This window comes from Tigriopus californicus, chromosome 9, assembly GCF_007210705.1.
Source record: "Tigriopus californicus strain San Diego chromosome 9, Tcal_SD_v2.1, whole genome shotgun sequence".
NCBI lineage: Eukaryota > Metazoa > Arthropoda > Copepoda > Harpacticoida > Harpacticidae > Tigriopus > Tigriopus californicus.
In genome coordinates, this window is record NC_081448.1 from 3,702,183 (window position 1) to 3,729,669 (window position 27,487).

Consider the following 27,487-nt stretch of genomic DNA (forward strand, 5'->3'; position numbering starts at 1 on the left):
GTACCGTGCAAGCCTTTTTGCGTGTCCCCGCCCCCAACAAGCGTTCAGTGCATGACAGGTAAGGTCAGTCATGGCGTCCGTCTTAGCTGAACACTCCGGTTCCAATATCGGAAACTCTTCAGCCAGAATCAGGTACAGCTCTGACATTGTCACAATGCGACCGTAATTGACCCAAAACTTTCGTCAGCTCATGGGCCGATTCCTCTCTGGGGTTGGCCCCCACAAACGCGATTGCCCTTGTGGTTCGTATTGGTGCCTTTTAATCTCGATTCTTGGGGGTCCAGGACGACCGCCCCTTGGTCCGCTAGGGTTGCCATCACTCAAGGACCCAAGGAAGTTAATGAGAGATTGGAATTCACGAAAAATGCTTGGATTTCCGCAACACTTGCATCTTGGGAAAAACACTTCTCACGCAAAGTTCTTTGTTCAGCAAAACTGAACACCATTGTAAGTCTGCGCCATGGTGTGTCCTCCGCTGTCCCGATAAATGAACTGAACTATCATTAAGATCTACGATATGACTGACTGGACTTCGGGTCCAGCCACTTTATTTATACGTATACGTATGTATCTAAATCGCATTGCACCACGGAAAGCGGGAATTCAAATATTTTTGAAGCAGACTGTTCAAGTTATACTTGGGTTAAGTTAGGTTAGCCTGCTTTGAAGAGTCAAAACATAAGCTAACGAAAAAGAACGGAAAATGTGGAGTGGCCTTATCATGCTGCTACACCCTTTTTTTCCAGGGCCTCGGGGTTCAACAAAATAGCCTGATTTGTCTTCATATTAGAGTTGATTTGGATTCTGAACTTATTGTTTGAGATCAAACTGAGGGAGGCTCGTGATAAACGAGACGCGAAGTAAGGCCGCTCTCATGATTCTCAAGGTCCTGAAAATCAATATCCAGAAGTTCAGGCCGTGGCATAAACGCTTTTCCTTCTGTTGGGCGTTGGGCTTTGTTTTCATTACTGAGCTAGAGCATGTTTCTGCCACCAGTCACCTCTAGTGTTTCCAGAGACGTGTTTTTAAACGCTCCTACATCTGAGTTAAGACTTGGACGTTTCCCAGAAAGAGCAGCTGCTCCCCACTTTGGATAGTGTGTTTTCATACCGATTAACTTCCAAGGCCCTAACTCAGAGGTACGAGCTTCAAAAAAGTCCCCAGGTCTTGTCCATTTGTTCCACTGTTGTCTTTGTTCATGTTATTCTTATGAAAGAAGTTGTCTAGAGTCCAGAAAATCGAATTTTAAGAGGTGTTATCACGCTATCTAAACCTAGTTTTGACAACAGGTAAAGTAATTATAAGATCGATATATCCATTCCATCATATTCACAGGCGAGCCTTTTCAATGGTCCTTCCTCTGAGTTGAGGCTTGAATGTTACCCAGAAAGATCAGCCAATCAACACTTTGGCCAATGTACTGGTTAACTTTCAAGCGCCAACCTCGGAGGAGAGGGTTTGAAAAAACTGGCCAGAGATTTTATTATTTAATGATGAGTTGGGTTCAATGATCAAAGCGTGAATGTGGACGTAAGATCAAAATTATTTGTGTCCGTTTTTAACTTGTTCATTAGTGAACGAACTTTCAAATGAAAATTTCGACAAAAAATAGGAAAAGTTTGCACAGACCTAATGATAGAACTGGCCTAGGAAAGCCGTCAAAATTTAGTGTCTTTCCACTAATTCATAATATTAACTACATTTACCATTAATGTGGTTGATTCGTAAGGTGTATATTTCATGAGCGATTATTGCAAATTATGTTATCATTCTTGAGCTAAACCAGCTTTAATTATCGGATAAAGAGGCATCAAAGCAACACAAGATGAGTTTGAAAGGGGCCATTTTCAGGGTACAGTGGAACAGGATGCTGTACTCGAATGTGCGGAAAGAGAGAGAGATAGGGAAACAAGAATCAAACAGGCTGATGGGGGGAGGGGGCGAACAGGATCAGGGTGTCCAGGGGCAATAAGAGAAATTGATTGAGGATTACGCGCTCAGGCTCGCTTGTAATCTCGAGATGATGATGCTAACCAGTAGGATCTGGCAGTTGGTTGGATCACAGCCATTGGCGAATAATTCAGGGTCATTGTCATTACACTGTATCGCCTTGGCCGTACAGCAGGGATCACAGCCATTGGCGAATAATTCAGGGTCATTGTCATTACACTGTATTCAATTGTTTTTTAGGCCTAAAGGAAATGTCATTCGTTGTGCAGTGTCTGAAATTGGTAATATTAAGGTAAGTAGGGAATGAGAAAGATACGGGGCTGACCAAATGAAATCGTTGATTGATGTTTTTGTTGTAGTTGGATTAAGAAAGTTCGATTTGAATTTTGGCAATTGTTAAGTGATATGAATGACATCGAAACCAGTGTCCCTCTGCACTGATTGAACAAAGGATATTTACTGTAATTGAAAGTCCAAATCAGAAATTGTTGAGGTCATTTGTGCCAATGGCCAATATTGTAAAAATCAAAATGAAAACATTTTTTTTAAAAAATCCTTAGGCATTGCGTCAACCATGAGTAGGTTTTTTTTTCGTATGAAGAAAGACATTTGGATCAATTCCCAATGGCATTGGTATTTCACTAATCATTATCATTGGTCTGGGAAGACGCAGCCGTTTGAAACATTCGTTTATGAATCACATGTTCCATGGTGACCGTTTTGAATAAAGACCTGCTTGAGTCGCGGCGTGAACTGATTGGGAACTCCCCATGTTGCAGTGAGCGACCATTCCAAGTCTGATACGTCCATTTTGAGAGAGGTCCAAAGCACGAGAGAGGCAGAATGAGTGGCTCTCCGTCAGTCCCTGGCTATCAGAACATCAGACAGCGCTTCTTCTTCACCGATCCTTGACTCCCTGGGCCAATCATTTGACCATTGGCGACCATGTCCAACGTCACAGCCAGCTCCTTGAACACATTGACCACGTTCCAATTGTACTTGGCGCTACACTCGACGTGCGAGGCCCGCCAAGATTTCTTCACCATGTTCACCATCTCCTTCCGATCCTTCTCAGACTGATCCGTGGAACGGCTGGCGGGCACAGTTGGCGTCACTTTCTGGACCAGGTCCATCTTGTTGGCGGCCACGATCACAGGTACATTGGTCATATCACGGGAATGGATCATCTGCTCGCGCAAGGCCTTGATGAAGTGGAATGTGGAAGGCGTGCTCGCGTCGTACACGAGCAAATAGGCGGAGGCTGAGCGGAGGCCGAAATAGCGGTATTCGCTCCATTCCACTTCCGAATTATCAGGAAAGAACGGGATGGTGGGGAGGTCTAAAATTTTCAGCTCAAACAAGCTGTCGTTGAGGATTAACGAGGGGAAGTACTCGCTTTTCTTCTTCGAAACAATATGTTGCGTCGGGAAGTCGTTGGTCACGAAACGCTGGAATTGGAAGGAAACATCAAACATTAATGTCGTCCTGAGCCTCCTCGTTCGTTTATGGCTGTTTGGCTGTTATGGCTGGACCCACTCATTGGTTCTTATGAGGAAAATACAGTAGCTAGCGCTAGCTCGTTGCTGGCTTAGTTTTGGTCAGAGCAAAAATTTCGAGGTCGGGGACACTTTTCGGGCGAAGGCGTGGGAATTTGAGCGTGAATTTGTGCACATGACAAGGCACGAAAAGTAATCTTTCAAGTGCCAAACCAACCAGAATCTAGCTCGCCTCTTGACCTTGATGCGGCGGAGGAGATGAAAAGGCTTTCGCGAACTTGAGTGTCAACAAGAAAGGCAATTCACCGCCACAAAGATTCCCCCCACCCATCTAATGATATCCATTTGATCAAAGAAATCCGCGAACAGATCGAGGAAAAGTGTGGGGAAAAAAGACTTGGCCGAGACACTTTCTTTCGAGTCGGAAGTGAATCTCCTTTTGTTGAGAGGGTCTGAATGGTGATGGCGATCATAGACTTAACTTGCCCGTGTAGAAGAAAATTTGATTTGGTTCCAATATGATTTGATTGCATTCTCTTATCTTAATTGATTGCTTTCAAATAAAGAAAGAATCGAATCGTTCAATTAGAAGGGATTGAGTTTCATCATTCGACTCGTGAGTTTCTTATAAGTCTGTGAGTCTAAGCTTCAAATCTTCTTGAAAGGAAAGAAAACCGAAACGAAAGCTTCGAACTGGTCACGTTGAAAAGACGCCATTTTTCATGTAATACTTCCCTTTTGAAGTGCAGAGCGGGATTAAAATGCTGTTTTTGTCAGAACTGGAACATGCCGAAGGGTTTTCGAGTTGAGAAGGAATTGGTCCCAGGCGAGAACTAATTGGCAAATTGAGTTTGCTGGCTCGTTCTTGAAAGTTGGTGTGTTTCACTATACGTACAGTAGACTGAGAGTGACATATTTTCAAAATTCGCCGTCGGGTCCTATCTTTTGAAGTTACAAGAGAGCGAAAGGAGGAAAAAGAAAAAGAAAGAATAACCTAGCTCAAAGTTAGAGGGCACCTTTCAAGTCGTTTTCCTTGGCTCTCACAAATCGTGCTTGCATTTATCTCCAAAGAGAGAATCTGTTTTTATGCCCATTTGCAACTGGGCCTTTTCATGTACCGTACACCAAAAGAGCACCACTGGGAGATTGAGTAAACATAAAACTTGTATTTGAAGACAAGACCAATTGTGTGCCTTTCAACCTTAAATGTGAATCGGTGCAAAAGTTAGTTCTCCGAGTGTCTCGAAAGTTTCGTCCCAAGGCATACTTAATCACAAATCGTCATTGAGTTTCCTTAGTAACCCGTTGCCAGTGCGAGACTCTTTTTGGTTGAAAGGATGGACTAGAAAGTGGCCAGAAGTGCACTGGGCTAATCCAATCCACAAATCTCTAGTCTGGTGGGCCAACTTTGTAAAGTTTCCCCGCCTTTCTTGACTCTATAAAAATTTCAATGGCCCCAGTCAAAATGAGATTCCCTCAACTTGCGTCAAGTCGACCTCAAATTCATCGTTTCAAACTACCATCCGCCTTGGCCGTACAGCAGCCTTCTCAGACTGATCCGTGGAACGGCTGGCGGGCACAGTTGGCNCCCACCCACCCAACCCACCAATGCACCAGCCAGAGCCAACTAACCATCCAAGCTTCATCAGGTCAATGAAAACTGATGGAAAGACCCCAACCAACAAAGTTGTGGTGATTGCCAGTAAGCTGGCTGAGTAATCCAGCCCAAGACATCAAAAGGATCATCAGAGCAAAGTTTTGACGCCCTACCTTGACAAGAGAGGATTTTCCCACTCCATGGGCTCCCAAGACCACGACTTTGATCAAAGATAAGTTGACGTCTTCGTCGAATCGGGATTCCTTCTGAATTGGAAGCACACTCAAACCCGGCCCGGGTACCGATCCCGCGATCATGGAAGGCTGAAGAGCCGGGCCCGAGGCCGCAGCCAGGGCCGAGGCCCCAAATATTGGATTAGGCGGGGCAAGCGAGCCGCCCATGAGTACGGAGGATGTTGAGGGTCGCCCCACCATGGATACGCCCAGATTGTGAGTGGACGAGGGTCCTTCGCCATTGATCCGACTGCTCGATGAGGTCACGACATTTTGCTCGTTGGGCTCGACGACACTAATGCTGACCTCTGGACACATTCCAATGGGATTCTGAAAGAATGAATGGAGATTGGAGACGTCTGCCTTGAGTTTCCTTTATCCACAAGAGCGACCGGGTTCATTCGTATAAAGGAAGGGAGAGGAAATCGTCTTTATGCAAGGTCGTAGAGACTAGAAAGAGGGCTATAAATCACAAAGCCAACTGCACAAAAGACCTCATAGGGAGGCAGGCAGTATGGCATGACCATTCAAAGAGAGCTGGCTCGACCAGGCATGGATCATTCTTCTCCGAACTCTGTTGTTCATGTCTGAGATTAAACACTCAACTCCAATCGAATCGATTGGCAAAGGAATCGAAGGCCATTCGGTCGGTGGCCTTGGATTTGGATTTCCCAAAAGTCAGAAATGAACCCTTTGAGCCCGCATGTGAAGAGATTCCTCTTGCTCTCTATTTTGTCAAAGGCAATCGATGAGGATATCCAGGGATACCATGGAATCTCTCATGTATTTGTCTCTTCTTCATTCAACCTTTGGAAGAGACCATGGTGAAAAGTTATCCTTTGTTCTCAAAATTCCGACGCGCTTCACAGACCTTGCCGACTTGGTCTACGTATAGACTGCTTCATTCAAGGATTCGTCATCAAAGGAAAACTGTTCCCCGTGCAAGAAATAGGATGTGCGATTCAATCTCATCCAGGATTGGAGTAATCGTGTTTAACTTGATCCACTTTCCAATTGATCACGAGAGCCATTTTCTGTGCGCTTTCACTTCTATTGGATCGAGACAAATGAAAAGAGCAGACCTGGCATTTCCTTTCCATTTTTTTGAGTCCCTATTGTCCCTTTCGTGAAGATGGAAGAATGAACGTGCGTATTTCATTTTGACTGACCACCACTCTCGCTTTGAATGGCACCAATATTTCCCCATTTAGATTATAATGTGGAAGATCGTTTTGTGAAGCAAGATTAGTTGAACAGCGCAATCACAAGAACATGCCTCGTTCAAGTGCATTGTGTGTTCCATAAGTTCAGTGTTCCGTGTCCAAGTCTGGTCCTTTCAGCAGAACTCAAGAGGCGAACATTGAAGACAGAGCAAAGAATGAAAAGAGACGAGTTTTGATGAGTGAGATTGGGATCAGATCCAAGCGGAACATGGGAACAAGCAATCCTAAAAGAAAGCAGCTTTCTAGTGGACCACATACATTCCGCTTTCCATTTGGGTCTAATGATGATATTCTCTTCAAACCAATTGTAATAGAACCTCATGTACGGAATCCTTTGCTTCTACGAGGAACACAGCTCAGCAATTAGCAACTTTTGTTGGCATCTAGCAATGGCCTGCAACTCGCCAAATATGGTGTTTTGGAACCAGTTCCAACATGAAAGTTTCTTTTTGGAACCACGAGTGAAGTTATGGCGTCAATGAAAGGCCAGCTTCAAAACAGGATTACTCTAACAGTCGGCTCTCATCAGCCTTGAGTCGAAAAGCAACCACGAAGGTCGGTCCAATGGCCTTGAAAGTTTACACTTGAGTGCCACCGGACCAAATAATTTAACAGAAACTTTCACCCAAAAAATAAAGGGACTAGATTGGATGGAGGTACGTCGTACGTGTGGGTCACAGCTATTGGATACTTTCTCAATGGCGAAATACTACCTAGAGAGCATGGCCTCCAATCATTGTGCTCACTGACCAGTCATTCATCAAGGCTCATGGAGCATAAAAACGCCTCATTTTCCACCTCTCAACCATTCTAGCACATCAAGCCCATTCCATGGAATAAGAGAAGGCTCGTCTTACGTAATATATTGGAATACTCATTTACTGGATGGGCCTTTCCTTTTTGGCTTGCCCCAAGCTCGTGGCAAGAGTTAAAGCCTACTCATCTCCAATAGATGGGAGGATTTGCTTTTCATTGTAAGTGGTCTCCATTCTTAAGATAATCGGGTGCGTTAATGCCTGATTTCTTATTGATTAGCTTTATCAGACAAAAGTCCACCTTTTATGGCCATGACCTAATATAAGTTTAGTCATTAGAGGAATGAGAAAAAGAAGAAGCAATACTCTTGTGATTACAAAATGCCACGAAACTTGCCAATGTGAAAAGTGTCATTCGAATTCCTCGATTTTGATTGATCTCCCTTCCCTACGGTATCCTTTATTGAAGTTGTGTCTTGACAGCTTCAGAGTTGCTTTGGCTGGAACAATCTTTTTGAATTATGCTACAAAAATATACCGACCTTTTGAAGCTAGTGCTTATGACATTTCTACAAATCCCTAACTACCAAAACAGGGCCCAGAACGTGAGGTATGTATGTAGTCCCCACCCACTCCAACTCGTGATAAGCTAATCAAGCCACAGGAGAAGGTTCGTGGCAGTTTCGTGTGAAGATCCAGAGAATAGGGAATCAGAGTACAGACCATCACTACCTCGAGAATTTCGATTACTACTACTACTACTACTATTGCTGTCACTACTTCCTCCTCTCAATTTTCACAAGAATTATCACCCAAATCATCATCATCGTCGTCATCATCATTGTTATTATTATCATTACTATCATCATCGCGTCGTAATATCGCCGTCGCCGTTGTAATGCTTATTCCCGTTTTCATGCCTTCTCCATTTCCAGCTCCATGGGTGTTCCCGTGTCTGTCTTTCCTGTTGCTGTGTACAACATACTTTCTTGTGGTGAAGCGAGGAATCCAACGAGAGCGTGCGTTATGTATGTGTATAACTTGGTAAGTGAGTGAGTGAAGACTGAGTGAGTGAGTGTTCCAAGTTGGAACATGGGCTTTTAAATATTAGGAATCTTGCCAGGGGACCAGGATTTGGGACGTGGATTTGAGATCTGTACATGTAAAGAAAAAGGTCGCATTTGCATGCAAAAAGTGCTTGATTGCAGAGATGGAATCGTGTTTCCCAATAGAATACTCGACCTTGAAAACCGAAGTGACTCGAGATGATATTGTTTTTCTCCAACCAACATTGATCCCAACAAATGCATCCAAGCCCAAAGAGGCGGATTTTAGCCCAAGAAAAGTGCATTTCTTGGAAACTGGTTGTGCTCGAGTGGATCCGAGTCACGTTGCTACCTCACATTGTTCCAACCCGTCAAATATTTCTCAAGCACCAACAAGTTCCAGGCTCATTATTAAAAAAAAAGGGTTCCACATTCACCATTGTTGATCCTTTTTCTATTCCTTGCATGGAACTTCAATGACTTGGTTCCCAGCCAAATGATGAGTGCATGCCTGCGTGTTCCATGAGCATTACCACGGACTGACTTCTTCCACACGAGGGAAACGGTCTTAGTTCACAACATAGCAAGGCAAACCCTGGAATCCGACTTCATCGTGAATGAGTCTTCTTTAGTGCGGTCCAATATTTGATGGATCGTACTGTATATTTCGCAAGGTTCTCGGACTCGTTTCGAGTTTGGTTGTATTTATCTTCACGCAAGCACAAAATAGCTCATCAACATAATGCCTTTCAGTCTTGAATAGGAGCTAATGGGAAGGAAAGCTTCGTGACAAACAGGCTTTTGATCTGCATTGGCGCAAAGGTTTTTCCCTTGGGACATTCTCCGTCAACAACTACCAGCCATATTGGCTTCATTCATTTAACGATTTACTTGTATATCAGCCTTTCTGTGAGAATCTGGAGGACAATTAAGCGGCCCTTGAAAAGAAATACATAATCTTATTTGCTGTAACCATTTTTAGAACACTCCAACACACAGGGAAGAGTTTTGATCTTCTGTTGTAAGGTACTCACGTTCCTAGTAATTCATCTGAGGGACTCCATGGTATGTTTCAATCAAACCTTCAGCAAGAACTAGTTGAGCAGTAACCTTTGAAGGCCAGCCCATCCGTCTCTCTCGTTCTTTTCTTCATTCAAGTACCATTCAGCTTTGAATGTTGGGCATCTAAATCATTTTCCATAGAAAGGATTAATGCTCTGATCAGTGGAAATGAAAATGTTCATGCCCTTCAACGATTACATGGGAGGAAGCCCATGGTCTGGTTGAAGGTCACAACTGGCACTGACAAGTCTACGTGACAAGGAATCCACCCGTTTGGCAACTACTCTTCTGACTTTGCAGTAGAGCAATTCTCTTTGGGCAAAGTAAATATTGAACGGATAAAACGAAATCCCAACCTTCGGGCGCTTTCAGAAGAAAGGAGGCCCTTTTCCAACCCCAAAGTCGTTTTCGTCGTCGTCGTCGTCGTCTTCATGTAGCAGTTGGATTGGAAGTGATTTGCCAACTCTGTCCATACCCCGCATTTTGGCAGGCCTTTCCTTTCCTCCTCTTCCTTATCTGGCCACTTTATAGGCATCAATATTGGCTACTCCAATGGTTTTTCAATGGCATTGAGGCTTGCGGTCGAGACCAAAATATGAATTCCCCGGCCATTTGATTCCATTGGGAGGAGAATACCCTCCTCACACATCCTGCTCATCCCAAACATATCCTAGGAAATGGCTGTCAAACAAGCATCACTGCCAGAGTGGTGAACCTCCCTCCTCTTCATGTTGTTTTTATTTTCTAGTTCAAATTAGGTAAGTCGAACGTATGTACCAACACCCAACAAAGTGCTGATGAGAATCGTGAGTTTTGCTCCCTCGTGCCTGCCTGCTTTTCCGGCTCGTTGAATTGAGCTAAGTAATGGAGGTAAGTCTCTTGGGAGAGAAGGCCTCTGACATTGACGGATACCTCAAGGTCTGAAGTCAAAAGAGCCTTTTTGATATAGTATTTACTCGATAACTTGTGCTCCAATTCTTGACCATCGGAGGTAGAGGGTGGGAGGAACATGTACAATTGAATTTAATTTAGTGCCAAAGGCTCGCTTTAGCCTTCTTGATTCTCGGGATGAGAACAGCTTAAGGCGAGAATTTGAGTATTACTGAACCTGGAAGTCCAACTTGTTATTCAACTTTGTCAGAAACCATTCATGAAACGTTTCCAAGAGGTGTTGAAATAGAGAGAGTCTCTTGAGTAGCGTGTGATTGGAGTTTCATGTCTGACGGCCTAGTTTACTCTGCTTTGTTACGAGGTAAAATATTTTCTTCCGTGGAAAGTGAGAATCGAGTTTTCAGGTTCATGGTTACCCGGTAACAGAACTCTGATTTCCAATCTCCAATTGACACTTATCTTTTGATGCATCGTGAAATAAGAGCCTTAACGCATTTTCGATTGAAAGAGGTTGTAAAATCTTAGCATGTACCTCCAAGTTAAGTAATGATCTACAAGGAAAACTTGTCTCTCAGCATTTGGCAATGAGGTTTTAGGTTAAATATGTGACATGATAAAAAAAACACAAAGGATGCAACCATCGCTTTATTTGGTTATTTACTTTTTTGGATTCTATTTCGGATTCGCGAGCATCATTTCAAGTGAAAAAAGGAGGGTATTTATCTTTTGGTGCACTTTTTCCTTTTTCAAAAGAGTTTTCAAAGTCTAGTTTGGATTTCTGAGTAATTTCGTCGAGTAAGTGGTCATATATAATTCAGATATTTTGGAAGTTATTTTAAAGCTGTTCTACAAGCACAAACAACATGTTTTTTCACTGAATGTACACCTTTACAGAAAAAGCAATCTCGCGCCTATTCTTCTTCCTTTGTGTTTTTCTTGCTTTTCTCTCCTTTTATACCCCTTGTTATACTGGCAAAGTTTTGAGGTAGGAATGAATATATATCTCCCTCCTCTAAGAACTTGACCATTATTCTAGCTCCCTCGCTACTCTTTGCCCATTGGGTAGATAGATGTAAGAAAGGATGGAATGGATCGCCGAAAAAAAAACTTTTAAGATTCCCAAAGGTATTTTGGACCAGGAGTTTCCATCCCGTCCTCTTCCACGACAGTGAAAGCCATCCCCTATGACCAAGGACTACTGAAGCCTTGGAGGTAGGTAGTCTCGTCATCTCGAGCTTGGATGTGTGTTTTCTCCAGATGCCCAACACAAAGTGGAGGGATCTCTTTGGGTTCGGAGCAGTTTCTTTCTTCCTTCCCCTTCTTCGTTTACCAACACCACTTCTCAAGTATTCTATCCATGTTTATCCTGAATAGAGGGACTCTCAGAGTAGAGACGGGTTTGGTGGTCCAGGCTTGTCAGCCAGCCTTATCTGCTCCAGATGGGTTGAAACTTGGTCGCTCTGTATGCCTTTGAATGGGTTCCCAATAGCTTGAGGCCAGGCCACCCTGTTGCCGTCCGGATCAGGTGGAACAAAAACTTCATATAAATGCTAAACAGGTTAGCAGCGTCTGAATGGCTAAACAGTAACTATTCGGGCTCTCTCTTGCTGTCTCGCTGACTGACTGACTGACTCGACCAACGGAGTCTGTCAATCTGAAGACAAAAAAGACAAACGCCGTTTCTATCCAGTTTCTTTTCCTTCCACGTTCTTCATTCAATTATTTATTTATCTACTCAGAACTACAGTGTATGTATTGGCCCAAGAAAAAGTGAGAGAAGGATCATTAACGCTATCCTAATCCTTTTTTGGCAGAGCTTCACCAAATACCAACCTCAGGGCAACTTCGTCCTGAAAACAACAGCAACAAACAACAAGAACCAACATTCATCATTAAGGAGTTAGGCTTTCTCTAGAGTCAGGGAGCGAGTGAGTGAGTGAGTGAGTGAGTGAGCGAGTGAGTGAATGCACCCACATGCTGCTAATAGTAAGCTCCCGCTCAGCCTTTGTGGTTGTCATCAAAGACACTTCACGAAGTACAGAGTTGCACAGGCGAATTCACATTGAGGAATGAAGGCTGTCATTGGAATATACAGATTTGCACCAGCTTTGTCTTCTTGAGGATGAAGGACGAATAAAGGACTGTGGGAAGCTCCACGTACGTTTTGAAAGCCTGCTCGTTGTCAAACAGTAATTTGACTTTGTGGACGGGAAAATCGAAGTTCTGAAGCGTTCACTTTTTGTCTAGATTTGCTTTTGTGGGTATTGTTATTTGATGGTTACTTTTTCATAGCAGAAAATATCGTTTGCAACCATTCAAATATTTAGAGTGGAGAGACAACTCCTTTCACTTATTTATCCCTACTGCGTTCTTTATTCTAGGTATTTCTCTAAACTTGATAACAACATTTTCCGATGTCCCAATGACTCGACAAAAAAAGCTGCTATCCCACTGGTTGTCTTGAAAGTACTTGAGCCCTGTCAAGCCCGTCGTCCCAAAATATGCTCAAGACACACATTTTTCTCGAAAACTTTCTGGTTTCGTATCTAATTTGCGCCCACCCAAGAGACGCCATTTAAAGCTCATAAAAGGGGGGAAATCGGGTATGTATTTTTGACGCATAGTGAGTGGCCTTTCGTCATCAAGCCTTGAGCTGGAAAGATGATTCTTTCATCACATCTTTCCTTCTTTCCGTCTTTCCGTCTTTCCTTCCTTCCTTCTTGTTGTTGTCACTCACTGTTCGTCATCCTCCTTTGGGTGCTTCCTATTTGTTCTTTAGCACCACTCATATCTCATCTTGATTGGATTGTGACTATTCCTATCGACCAAGTGTGCTTAGCTGTCCTTGATTGAATCACGAGCGAGTTCTCTCTCCAAGAAAGTCGCTCACGGTATAATGCTACTTTTCCCTACATGCTATTCCACCAACCTCTGAGTAAGCCGAGCAATGAAGTCACATTGGAATTGTACTTTGAACTGAACCTTTGTTATACGCGTTTATACCTAAGTAAAGGAAGCTTATGGGCAGGGCAGCAAGTTAGTGGATTGGACGTTGGGATCGAGTAGTATGTAGAGTAGTTGGGAAGGTCTCTTGGAATCAAGCTGAAAGCTGGCTTACCTCGATGAATGGTCAATTGAACGAGTCAGGCCTTTAATTTGGAGATGTGCTTCCATTAACCAGATGAAAGTGAATGGGAGGGATGAAATGGAAATAGCCTGTTCCCCAAAGACTCTGAAATCAGCAGGATGTGGAGGTCATACTTTGGCAGAGAGGGACGGCCTTTCAAACGACATTCCCTAGAGGTTGGATCTTCATCATCATTCGTTGGCAACGACCTTCGTTCAAGTGAAAGCCGATTTTGGTGGAACATGGAACGGTTCAAGAGACTTTTGTTCCATTGGTAGGCTCTTCTTTGTACACCGCACTTTTGGTCATAAATCTTGATTAGAAAACCAACCAATCATCCCTCTTGTTGAAACGAGATAATTTCCACCTTACCCGAATCTCTTCATCGGAGAGGGGGAAATGAGTTCCTTCACTTTCTCCACCTTTTCTCCTTCTGATCGTCGAATCCGTTCTTGTGCCTCTTCCCAGAGGCATTTGATATGGCGAGACCTGAGGATGATAGACTTTTCCTTCTCTCTCTCTCTCTCTCTCACTCTCCGTTTCTCTCTCTCTCTCTCTCCTTCTTCTTCTTCCTCCTCGGTCCGTTCCCTTTTCAAGGTGAAGTCAAACTACGTGTACCTAGTGCAGTGCTACTACTCCACTTCGTGCATACACTACAAACTCACTCACCCACTCACTCACTCACTCGCTTACTGGATACAACTAGGTATGCCGCCACAATGAAGCCTCAAAACACTGAGGATGAGGACGAGGAAGAAGACGAAGAAGGAAAAGAAGGTGGTCCACTAGTAAGAGGATGATCCTCTGAGCTGAGCCTACAATGAGGGGGACTCTTCTTCGCTTTCGTCTTCAAGGGTCCAGAGAGTGTGGATCCTTCCCGTCCTCACACAATTCCAAGACATCCAATTCTCTTTTCGAAGTGAGCAGAAGAGCGCTCCGTGATCCAACCAAGCGAGCAAGCCAGCCATTCAACCAACCCACCCACCAACCCACCCACCCAGCAAGCCACCACCATCGCTGAAGCGGGATACCATCCAAATTACCCTCGAACGAGAGGCAACTCCACTTGCCTTCTTCCCAAAGACCATAGATATCCCGCTTAGAAGGACAACGTTTTTGTTCGGACAAAATTGCCGCCAGGGGTCCTTGCTAGTCGCTTTCCAACCTATCAAAGGCTCAAAGAGGGGAAACTCCCTGGGGTGGGAAACTAGCACTAACCGGCCCCCTTCCCCTTTCCCTACCTATCTTTAATTAAGTAAACCCTTGAGCACTTGACGTCTTCAATTACGCGGCCAAATATTATGCTACCAATGTGAATATGGAAAATTGGAATCCATACACTACCAAAACTCAAGGCTCGAAGCCGCTCTGACGACGGAACCTCGCTGGATCAATCAAGGGGTTTTGATTCGCTATCCTCAGATCTATGGGTGGCATGTCTTTGAAACCCGCCAACAAGGAAATTCGGAGAGGCGAACTACAAAAAGAGCGAATGTGAGAGGAACGGAAAGCGAGGGCGAGTGAGCGATGGTGAGAGAGAGAGCGAGCGAGTTCTTGCATGGTTCAGACGAGGCCGGAGAAACGGACGCACTTACGACTCGTACGTACGTTGCAGGACTTACGCACAGGATGGATGAGGAGCAGTGGCCTTCAAGGTCGACGCGCAGGATGTCCCAGTGGAGCTGTTGGAGACTTGGAACGTGGATGGAGCGAACTCAAACGAAAAGGAGGCAAGGGACACCTCACTTTCTCCCTCAACCCGGAGCCCTTCGACTGAACTGAAAGCAGCAGGTGTGAAGAAAGGAAGGAACGAAAGAGGAACGAAGGAAGGAACGAAAGAGGGAACGAGAACACGTGAACAACAGAGAAGGAGAGCAGGAAAGAGAAGCGAGTGAGGCTACGGGATTGAAATCGAGGCTGCCATCTGGTCGTCGTTGATGGGCTGGGTTTGTGAAGCCGTCAACCTCGTTTCCCTAGAAACACAATTGATTGCCCGGTTGTCAAGGACTTGAGAGTAAAATTGGTCCCACTGATGAATTTGCTCCCACGGACAAATCAAAATGTCAATCCATTTTCTCTCCCTCTTCCTTTTTTTCTAGTCGTTGGACTCAAGTTCGGTCCCCGTTCTTTTTCCCTCCTCTTTTTAGCCGCGTCTCTCATGCCACTCACTCAGCCCCGACGAAAATAAATGGAACCATTTCCCACCCATCATTTCTTGAAAGGGTTGCTGAAGGAGCCAAGTAGGATCCAGAAAAAGATCGAGGTAAACAAATTACTGAAAATAGGTCGTAAAAACACAAAGAGACCTTATGTTGGTGGGCCCTTTCAACACCCAATGCTCCTCTCATGTCCCTTCGGACGTCCATTTATCAGTCCACAACGAACAACCTCGAACAAGACTACCGACCACTTTCAGCTCCCGAGATGGTCCCTCTCCGTCAATGCATTCACCGGACAAGTACTACGTGCGTGACAAAAAATATTGAAATTTATGACCGAAATGCCAACTTACCAGACCTCTCGTTCCTTTCCACCTTACCCAGCAAATTTTCGCACTCTCGGGAACCTTTTATCGTTGAGTGTGAATTTAGGCACCGAGCAATCGTAAAGGCGTTTGGCAAAATGGCAAAATGGCAAAAGGACCTAAGAGCGAAAGCAGGTTAATTTTTCTTTCAAGATGTACGGCATTGCATTGGCAAGGAGCGAATGAAAAGAAGCAAAACCAAAAACCAATTTGCACACATGCTCATAACGTCAACATCTGAGCTCGATAGTATTCGCTCTTGTTTTGGTTTAAGATTGCAAAACATGTATTTTTGCGAAATTTAGGATTAGATTGCATTTAAGAGGTAAATAATTACTTGATTTTCAACATCAGATGGTATACCAACTGTTGCTTGTAGAAGGCGAGTCTGCTTCGATGTCAGATCAACAAAAATATGTAGCCTTCTACCCAATTATATGGCCGATTCTTTTTGATATAATATACTTGAATATCAGACTTGGACAAGTTTTTGAATACAATTCCTGATCAACCTTATATTCAAGGGCTAGCGATATAAAGTTAAGTAAAATGTACACTTTTGTAGTCTTGAACTGCTTGGAATTCCATTCCCAGTAGCGGTAAGGAAGTCCGAAAATAAATCAATAAATGCCAAATGGCAACGATAATTTCATTTTTAGTTGCAATGCTTTTCTCAGCAAACCTGGTTCGAACGTCAAATTGGACTAGTGGTCTGTGGAGACATTTCGGTAAGCCCTGGCAGGCACTTTTTTCGACGTTACAACCTAGAGGAAGCAAGGCCTAGAGAGTGCAATGCGAGCAAAACAGGCAGACCCGTTTCTAAAGTGAATGGGGGACGACTGAATGGCTGATAGGGTATGGTTTCTGATTATACAGGTGCTGCCTTCGATTGGCTGGTTCATGGCTACCGATTCAGTTGGAGTAAATAACCTCAACAGACTCGCTTTCAACCTTCTGTTTATTATTATGAAATGTTATCATTGCAAATGATGCAACTTTGGCGTTTAAAAACCGTTTTTGCGAAGTATGCTATTGAGACGGAGAACTAAGAGGATTTCAGCTTGAAAAGTAAACGAAAACAACACCCACAGTATTTCTGGTAGACTATCTTTAAAACCTCCGGAAACTTTCTCCTAACCCATTAACTGCGGTCAAAACATGAAGAGGAAATGAAATTACTTTACATTAACGCTTTAAAAGCGGCGAAAAAGGAGACTCAACATGGCTTCGAATGGAACAAATGGTTCCACATTTTCACAGAGTTGGTGGATACATGACAGAATTTGATGGCAAACCAATGAACACTGAAGAAGGACTGGAGAATATTTTCACTCAGAAGCAACCCTGAGAAGAATTCTTTTTTAGTATATAGCCACGGATTCAAGTAATCACCGTCGCCATAAAGAGACAAATTGTCCAGTTCCAGAACAAGTTCCTTAACTGCATTGAGATTCTAAAATAAAAAGAAAAAGAGATCTTTTGAGGAGTAAAGTCATGGACTCTTTCAATTAAGGACAGATTTTACCCAATTGTAAAAGTATTAAGTCTTATTGACCGCTAGTTCACAAAGAAATACTTTCCCTCGAATCGTCTTAAACTTCCTTGCCTTCCTTGTGCGTGGAAAGTTTTTTTCGTCTCCATGCCAAGTAAAACAAAAACCGACTTTTATTTCATGAAAGAAGGAATTGTACGTCGGCAAAAGAGGGAAACTTTTTCAATTCTTCTTTCCACTCTGCATCTCATTTGTGAGTCGAGATAGATGATTATTCTTGGTTAGAAGAGCGAGAGCTTTCCGCCCTGGAACTTTCCCCACCAAACGTGGGAGTATAACAAGACCCCTAATCTAAAAAAGGGATTTCTTTTGCTTTCAGAATCAAGTGATATCATCTGTGGTGATGGTTGGGCATGTGGTCTGGGAGCCACTGGATCAAGATGATCTTCAACAGACTTTTTTACTTGAAAACAAAAAAGTGGCTGAATCAATGCTAAGCGTGGAACCTATTTAACAAATGGGAACCATTTTTTGACGGTTCTACTTTTTACTTGCCATACCATCTTTTTGTCGAAATTAGGTTTTTGAGGGATTTTGTAGATTGGAATTTTATGTGCAGTTATTTCCAATAAAAAGAAATGGACGCAGTTCAACCCCGGACCAACACAACAGAATTAAGAATCGAATAATTCGAGAAGAGTACTATATTGTTGGTCCGGTTAAGACAACATTTCTGCAATTTTTTGTCTTCCAAATTGATAATTTTCTTCTTTTTGAACGAGCACTCTTACCGATTTACTTGTTACCTTCAATTGGCGATGGAGATGATGAAAAACCGACTTTAACGTATGATTTTAGTGTCTGGTTGACAATCCCTCTCATAAATGAGCGGCACAAAAATGAAGGCTACATTTAAACAAGGACTTTATTCAAGAATTGCCTAATCCGCCAATTGATTCATTGATGGATCAAATGCCTAACAACAGTTGTTCATCTAACCCTTTAGGAGGTGACATGAACATCCTCAGCAACGATTACGTTAAAATCTAGTTCTGGGGCGAGTCCGAACTTGAGTCCGAGTGCACTCGAGTATTTTACTCAATTTGGGAGAAAATGGCCGGACTCGAGTCTTTTAGAAAAGACTTGAGTCCGGACTTGTCAAAAAATTATTCATCTTTTCTATAATTTTCGTCTGAATTGGCGTTTTCCTTTGTCATGAATTGACCATGTAAGAAAGCAGACCTTCAATGGTGATCTCGTTAGGCTTACTTAGCTTAGTAAAAACAAGATTAGGTATTTTGTTCGGTTTGAATCCATTCAAAGACTTAAGTCCTTTGCCGGACTCGCCCCAGCTCGAATCACATCATCTCATCACAAGAGTGGATAAAGATGGATGCATAGTCGTGCAAAAATGGATAAAATTATGAATTGTTAAAATGGAACCGGCGATGAAATAGTGGGGTAGATGGTGATAAAAAAAACCTTCAAAGCAATGTCACGTGTCCTGAAAGTCTCAAAACGCCATTTAGATTATCGGCAGAAGGCAGTACATGAAACAACGCTAGCATTCTTGTTTTTTCCGAAAGTTTTTACACGATTTAGAGGCGTAAAATGGCGACTCAGCTTTCAGGCTCTCTAATTTTTAATCCCTTTCACGGTCTCTTCATCAAAGCGATTATATTACTCTACAGTCGACAAGGAGTTATGTATTAACTTAATGGTGACAACCATTCTCCGAATTGAATGTCGGAGAAGCTTCCCTCTAAGATTACTGTTCGTGCGTTGCCAATTGCTTGGGGACTAAATCCTCTCAGACCTTCAACCTCTCAGGGATTACACCATGAAAGTAATGCCCAGCTATCACACAGAAGCAACTCTAAGCTCAAAAATGATATATGGATCGACTGAGGTGCTCATTGGTTTCCCTTTTCAAAGACTGGTTTCGCAAGGTTTCGTGTTTTTAGACCGTAGCGTTCCGAAGGGGATCACCACAATTAAATCAGAGCAAATTTTGGTGATTGAATGTTATAAATGTTTAATAGAAATCTATTGGAGGCCGATGACCATCGAAAAAGCTCCAAAACTATTCCTTGCGTAACAAAATATTAACGACTCGACCAGGAAGTGTTTCCTTTTGAGCAGGGATGTTTTTGAAACTCGCAATTTCAGGGCTCATGTTTCAATGGTAAGCGTAATATTTTATGTCTCATGCTTTTGGCACATGCCAATATCAATTCTGAATGAAATTTGGTAAGCGGAGCAAATCGTCCATTTTTTGCCTTGAATACACATTTCCTCTACGTTCAGCGTCTGCCAAATTCAGGACACTTTCGAGACGTCAACCTCATCATTTTAATGGACTGTTATATCCAGTCGTCTTCATTTCTGAATTATTCAAAACCGCCTTTTCCGCGTATTAGCAGACAACAACACCATCCTGCGCCCTCAAGGTCGATACAACATTTCGATTTCAACTCGTCCAGTGAACCAAAATCTAAACACTAAAGGAAGCAAATCCTCCCCTCTAAATGCTTTTAAGATGTCTTAATGTGGACGTGGGAAATAGAGCTCAGAGAACTGTGCTCTGTCCAGGTGATCCTAGGCACTCCAATCTTGAATCTTGAGCCAACCTGACCTGACGTTTTGACACAACTTGGTATAAGAGCCCATTACCAAATGAGAACCATGCTAGACATGAAATGGATCCCATTTCTCTGACTCTGCTTCTTTTCTCTACGGGAGACGATTGTGTTTTGTGTCGCTCACAAGTCAACGAGAAATGAGAGGGAACTACTTACTCGAACTTGTATCTATCTTATCTCCTCACTTTAGGAACACAAAGCACATTGTGGCATTGAGGTTGAAGAACATGGGTGCTCGATTTTTGAAATCGGTTAATGGTTCAAAATTGAGTTTCATAACAACAGCTATTCGGCTGTTCATGAGTCGTTGAAAGTTATCTTAGCAAGGTATGTGAAAAAACCCAGTGCACTTAGTTTTCATTTAAGCATATTCAGAAATGATTCAGTGTTATTTTCATGTCTTCAGCCTAATATTATGCTCAAAACTTGTTATCAAGGATCTTCAAAAAGCTAATAACCTGTCAGCAGTTCTTAGTTTCAACTTTGATGTAGAAGCAAAACTCTTACGTTTTAATGTGGTGCTTGGATAATTTTGTCCACTCGATTTAGCTGTGAGGAAGTTTTTACCCAATATTTGCACGGATGAACAACAAACACTTTCTCCATCCTGATTAAGATGTATTCTTTCTAATTTTCTGCCTCAAAATCAGCATAACTAAAAGGAACTAAACCATCACGATAGTTCTAGAAGGGTGTCTCTTGAAATGCCGCCATATATTATTCTGGTTGAAAACCCAGATGAGTTCTCCCTCTTTGATGATAAGGTATGAACCTCACCAAGAAACAAGGAGGACTACATCTGTATAATCTAAACAAAAACATCGACACAGTTTGATTTGAAGCTTCATTATGAATCAAAAAGCATTTGCACTTTCAAGTCTTGTCACGACTATTCATAATTATCAACCACTTGCGCTCAAAAAACATTGCATTGACCTTGGATGGGCTCAACCACACACGCAGTCTCAAGGTAATTTGACTGAATTTATTTCGTCGAACCATGAGTCCATAATTCATTTGAACACCTCTTCTGTACTTGACGTCAATGGGTTATGATTATTCAATGATTCAACACCCCGTGTTCATGTTTGCACATTGTCCAATCCAAGATCAAAGAGATTATCAAGATACATGTTGATCATCATCATGGAAAAGAGATAAGGACGAATGAATGAAGTGTGAGTTTCAAATCATCCGGTGGTTGGCATGTGGGTCCCCTTGCCAATGGATAAATCAACCGCAACCAACACTTCTAATCGTAGTCAAACTCACGTTCACAGGAACCATAAACAGCCATTCCATTCATTGCCTTGGACATGCCATCTGAGCAAGAATCATGTGATTTGACTTGACTTTATGTGTCTCTAAATCATGGGAATTCCTGCTACAGTTTTGGCATGGTTGGTGGCTAAATCATTGCTTTGCAAGGTCAGTTGAGCACCCGGTACAATTTGGGAGGCATCTTTGTTTCGGCTTTGCATTGCCTGTGACTAGCCCAATTAACAGAGTATTTCTTTTTATCAATCATGTTTATGTTAATGATCCTTTATTGATCTAATCTCTAAGTACAAATTCATGAAGCATAACTGCATTTAGAAGAGCCCGCCTGAGGGATGCCAAATTTGGGAAGATTAAGAGGCTTAAAGTGGATGATAGTGAAACATTGATGATGTTCAATTATGTCGAGATAGATTGGGTGCGATGGTTGGTCTTCGTAAATCTTTTTGAGCTTCAAAACTTGTCCTCGTTATTTGTACTTTGAGATGATTCTAGAATGGTTCTAGAATCGGAGCAGAGATGAAGAGGAAAAATTTTGCTCACAACTGCATAACATTCCATATTTTGTCCGAAATTGAAATTGGAATGTAACTCAAAGTGAAAATACTTCTTGAATTTCTTGAAAAAATGTTCGTAATTTTTATATCAAAACCGATCTAGTTAAGATCAGTCATATATTAGGTGCTTGATATATCTCTACTTATGTTTCTCTAGAGGCAAAGATGAAGATGTTCTTTTACCCAATCATCTTTGCTCCAATTCAGAGAACCTCAGGCCAAAAGATATCATCAGCAATTCACCACCATGAATAAAGTATCCCCGCAAAGCATTCGTGTAACCTAACATGATCTGTAACGGTTATCATACCATGTTACTTGAGTATAAAAGTGAGAGATGAGAATCATGATGACTTTGTTATTTGTTTTTCAGGTCAGGCCAAGCAAAATATTTGCATAATGATTTATCGTGATCTTTGAATCTATTTCCTTCCGACAATGGCCAAGTACAAGACGTATCGATGCAATAAATTTGGATTAAAGATCTGAATAGCTGAAAAGGAAAACCACAACTTCAGCAAGGAGCCATGATTATGATTAGAACATATTGCAGTGAACACCTAGGAACGAATGGAGCAAACCAAAACTCATTGGCTAAAACTGACACTCTAAGCAATATCAAACCAATGGTTGTAACCTTGCCTGTAGAGTGAGGAATGTTAGGGCTACTTGGACAATGCTTTTAAATGATGCTATCAACGTCACTAACCACGGCTCATATCTTGCCAAAAAGGCTACTGCTTTATTACCTCTGAAACACCACCTTTGAGTAAATGTCAAAACTAAGTACTTTATGTCATAGCCTGTATACACTCAGGGATGATATTTGAATCATATCGTGAAGGTACCGGACAATCCGAGAAGGAGGCCAATGTACTCACCATCGGTTTGCAAATCAACCAGTTTTCATTTAACATCTAAAAATGACCGGGTACCGGGGTTTGAACCGACGACATCTGAAGGGAATATTCTCTTATCTCGTTCCTGCTGCACCTCAAACCGATATACCGTACTACATGGATTTTACTGAAATGATAAGTCTGTGTATCTGTATTTATGTTTGATCTCTAAAATGGTGTAATTGTACCTTACAAAATGCCCAAAAATGAAATCATTTCCATCACCTTTTTTTCTTATAAGCTATTTTCGAATTGTGCGATAGCCCCCTAAAACTCAATACTATTAACCTTTCTGAGAGACCAAATTCCTACATGGGTATAATTAGAAACACTTTTGTCATTCAAACAAGGGAAAACAGAGAAGCTGAATAATGTAAACTTGAAACATACCAGCGACTATTCATCATTATCTTTTTCCATTAAATTGTGCTAAAAAGCTAATGGTGAGTCTAGAAAAGTGATGCTTTTAAATTTGATCGACAAAAAATTGTGAAACTGTGCTTTTCCCTAGTACTATTTTGTTGGAAATGACGATTACCAAAGTGTTGGCGCGTTGCCGATCATGCAGTATGTAACCTCCAGTAGAATGATTATTTACATGCATAACCAAAACCTCCATAGAGAAGACACCGTAGTAGGGAACAAATGTCATCATGTAAACCTTCAAATCTACCAACTGTCCAATGACAAATCGGTCGCAATAAAGAATAATAATACTGATTGTTCGTGATTTTACCCATGGAGATTTTGAAGCGTCCCCCAGAAGAGTTAATGGCTTATTCATTACTTTATATATTACTTCGGCAATAAATTATTAATTTAATAATAATTTGAAATAGTCTGGCATCTTCGAGCGTATTCTCTACTCTAAGTTTGTTCCCCACAGTGAAAAGGACGGTTCACTTTCATCAGCATCTTACCTTGTCTGAAGGGCAAACCAAAGCGTTGGATTTTTGGCAAGACGTTGAAAAAAAGTTCAAATGTGAAAAAAAACGTTTAAACTTTTTATGGTCGGTTTCGGCGAATGTGTTTTTTTTCAGGTTTTAGCTTTTTTTCGTGGTCTGAACATCACCCTTGGTCTTGGAAACCACGATAACAAGCCTTATTGTTTCTTTAACTTGTGGATAATTGACTTTTTTTAGATGGAAGAATGTTTAGAACGGACCAAAGCAGACCCTCAAGCGGATTGCAATGCCTTTGTCGAAAGTGGCAAGGATGTGAAGAAAAAAAAAATCGAAATTGTTTCTTGACTTGTAAAATGAGCCCTCCCTCTTCAGGCAAGTAATAACAACATTTTGGAGATTTTCGCTTTAACCTTGTTACACATTTTCTGGAGCATTGTGAACCAGGTTTATTCGTCCCGCCTCTTGTTTCTTGTTTTAAGGATTGGTCCAAGAGCCTGCACTCGGTGGGTGAAAATTACCAGAGAAGAACTTTGAAGGAAATAAATATCAAACCTTGTTGTAGAACTTGAATGGAGTTTTCTTTTTTAGGTTTGTTTTTTCATGGGCTTTTGTAACCGCTACAGGGAATGCAATCCCCAGTAGTATTAAAATGAAAGGTCATAGTTCGTCTATTTATTACCTTTCAATCTTTAGCAATGATAATTTGGTCTACAACTTAAAGAATGAAGGAGACGCGAGAAAGAAGAGAAGTAGGCTGGATTCTCGAGGACTTGAAGGTGCTCTCAAAACGAACATTAAGCCTCTACGGTCCTCTGTAGAATTGACCCTAAATCTTGGGTTGGAACAAAGCTCATGGATGCTTTTGAAGACGTTCAGTATCAGACACGTTGCGTACCATCCTGGACACTGTGCAGTCCCAAATGGATTGAGAACTGTTTGAATTGACGAGACTAGGAAAGAATTGGGGAGACCTTTTGTTGACGTGCTGCAGACTTTTGATGGCTTTTCATGACTCTTGTGTATGAAGAAGTAATATACCTTGACGTACTGATGAGTCACAGTAGATCATTGGAGGGCAATGGAAATCATCGGGGTGAATTGAACGGTCAAAGCCTGCACTGTCAGCCATCATTTGTAAAATTTCGTCTTGGTTAAAAATGGGAAGAGTATCTCAATATTTAGCAAACCGGCCCACGAGTCTCTCTATGCTAGATTTGATCGTACTTGGAAGAAATACTTTGTCATCATTTCCAGAGATTTGATTTCACAGGCTTTCATTATTTGACAAAAATCTAAGAGCAAAATCTTGATTCATAGGCAATGGCATGCTTGAAGCATACTATTTTGGGATAACAAATTATCTTAGGAGACATGATTGCAAGACAGAAAGACAAGACAGATACAAAAAGGAGCCCTTTCTTTAATAAATAGCTAAACGTAATCGTGATGCACCGTTCAAGTACAATGAAATGATTTTCAGTCTTGAACAAATAGCTATGGCGCCCATGCCCTAATAAATTTGGAGCACGTTCGTTGTAAGTTAAAGTTTGCCATTTTGGAGTGTATGTTTTACAAAGCTGTAGGGATTATATACTATTGATCACTAAACAACAAAAAAATGTGAGTTTCAGGCTATCTATTATCTAATTAATCATTATTGCACCTGAAATCTTTATCTATTTGTGGCTCTTTTCTGGAATTTCCTTGTCTTGGCAATTCAGGTGTACTTTTTTGCTTCAATAATAATTAATAACCACGGTGCTTCGGTAGTCTCTAGTGCGTTTTAAAATCGGGTTTGGCAGATGAAAGAGAAAAGGGAGTAGAGGATAACTTACAGTATTTAGTAGTTAACCAAACAGGCAGTTAGGGCTGCTATTTGCACTCAGACAACTTTGTGAGGTGGGTAGATTTGCTTCATTAGTATTTCAAATGAGTTAAATAAAGCAGATTGACATAACATAAGACCAGCTAATTTACCTAACCAAACCAACTGAATATTACTGATGCTTTTCTTGTCACTTGAACAATTCCTCTCTTATTTGCCCCCCACACTTAGCACTTGGCATTGGATCATAAAGTGGGGCCATCTGATGCAACCTCCGCCTATTTGATGGACTTGAACGTGCGATGTATCCAACCACATGTTTCGAAAGCTTTGCCAACTTTCAATTGGATATCCTCATCGCACTTTCCATTATCTTGGAGGATTGCACCTAAACCCTCCATAGATGAGACCTGCTGAATGCCTTTACCTTAATCATCTACTAGTGGAGAGTCTAATGGTGTCGACCCAAAGATTTCATTGCCTTCAATGCCATATTACTCTTAGCAAAAACCCAAGAGTAGATTTGGGCTAGGACTTCCATCAGGCAACCGGAATTCTGACCATACGTAACGCAAACTAATTTTGCATCATCAGCATAGGAGGACATACTGACATTACTGTTACTAAGCTTCTGAAGGGGAGCAATGAAGATAATGAAAAGGTGAGGACCTAAAAAAGAGCCCTGAGAAACACCCAACTTGACATCATGTATGTCACTAAGGCATTGTCACTAAGATGACTAATGTCACTAAGATTGCTTCGTCCCACAAATGAAACTTTTTAACCAATTGAGAACCTTGGATTGGATCTCAGTCTCATGGAGCCTTTTAACTCAAAGGCCATGATCTACCTTGTCAAAGGCCTCGGCAAAGTCAAGATGTAGACTACATCGACTGATTCATGGCTCTCCAGTCCCTCAATGACCTGCTCTATATGCTCAATCAGTTGGGGAACCGTGCTAAAATGTGCTCGGAACCCGCGCTGGGTTAGAGGAAGGACTTCATGACTATTAAGAAATTCAACAAGTTTGAACTTCATGATCTTCTCAAACACCTTCACAATATTCGAAGTGAGAGAAATCGGCGTTTAAAGATTGGAACAACATGAGGAAACTTTAAAAGAGGTAACCTACCATAATCCAAGATGAAACGCATCAAGTAGGAGAAAACAGGAGCAAGAACTAGTGAGCATCTCATCAGAAACTGAGATGTCACACCATCAGGGCCAGGAGAGCTCGAGAGTCTCAAGTCTCTGAGACTTACCCCCTGGTCAACCCGTGGGCATTCCTTAAACTCCTTTACAAACTGAAAACTGAAACATGATCATCGCACAATAAAATCCTTTTTTCACACAACCACGACAGTTTTGGTGGGTAAAGTTGCTTCTCCAACGGTATGTCATCTATCGTCTAGATCTGCACATAGAAGAAACATGAAGGATAAAAATCGAATTTGTTGTGTTTTTTACTGCAACTGAATCGGTAACTGGGACAGTGAGTGCACCTCCATCCGATAGAAAGTAGCGCCTCTACTATTAGAAACCATACCAGATCAGTCGTTCAGCTGTCACGCATCAGTGTTGAAAAGGGGTCTGCCCTGGCGAGCTCTTATTGTACTCTCCTGGCATTCCTTCCTCTATGTCTACGAAAAATATTGTTGAATTCTTTGGACACGCAGGGTTGCCAGATGTTTGTGGAAATTCGTAATCCTAACACTTAAGTTGTGAAGCCATTTTCAAAACTTTACACTCATATTAGAAAGGAGTATTTACAAGGATAAAGCACCGAAACACCACAATTCATTGAGAAAAGTAGCTTCCTCATTTTCCAACTTTTCTTAATCATAGAAAAACAAGTCGCTCGCTCAACTTTTAAGGAAGCGTTTGGTATTTTGGCAATTGTTTTGACAGTCTTGTTGAACGAGCTTTTGCGACTACAAGTAAATGGATCTCATTTAATGAGCTTTTAAAGACTACCCATGAACTGC

General features: G+C 41.9%; 1 protein-coding gene across 4 annotated transcripts; it reads right to left on the reverse strand.

Annotated features, from left to right (window-relative positions):
* Positions 1–2,130: 2,130 nt before the first annotated feature.
* LOC131887067 (ras-like protein family member 10B) lies at positions 2,131–15,404 on the reverse strand. 4 transcript variants are annotated; one of them, XM_059235561.1, is made up of 5 exons: positions 15,003–15,404; positions 13,753–13,838; positions 13,372–13,693; positions 5,217–5,606; positions 2,131–3,398 (listed from the first exon to the last, which is right to left on the reverse strand). In XM_059235561.1, exons 4-5 carry the CDS (start codon positions 5,592–5,594, stop codon positions 2,823–2,825), a joined length of 954 nt encoding a protein of 317 aa, XP_059091544.1. In that variant the 5' UTR covers positions 5,595–5,606; positions 13,372–13,693; positions 13,753–13,838; positions 15,003–15,404; the 3' UTR covers positions 2,131–2,822. The 4 variants fall into 4 exon arrangements, with proteins under 4 accessions (XP_059091544.1, XP_059091546.1, XP_059091545.1 ...); XM_059235563.1 differs by lacking the exon at positions 15,003–15,404 and having other exon boundaries at positions 13,372–13,678; positions 13,753–14,139; XM_059235562.1 differs by lacking the exon at positions 15,003–15,404 and having other exon boundaries at positions 13,753–14,139.
* Positions 15,405–27,487: the final 12,083 nt, after the last annotated feature.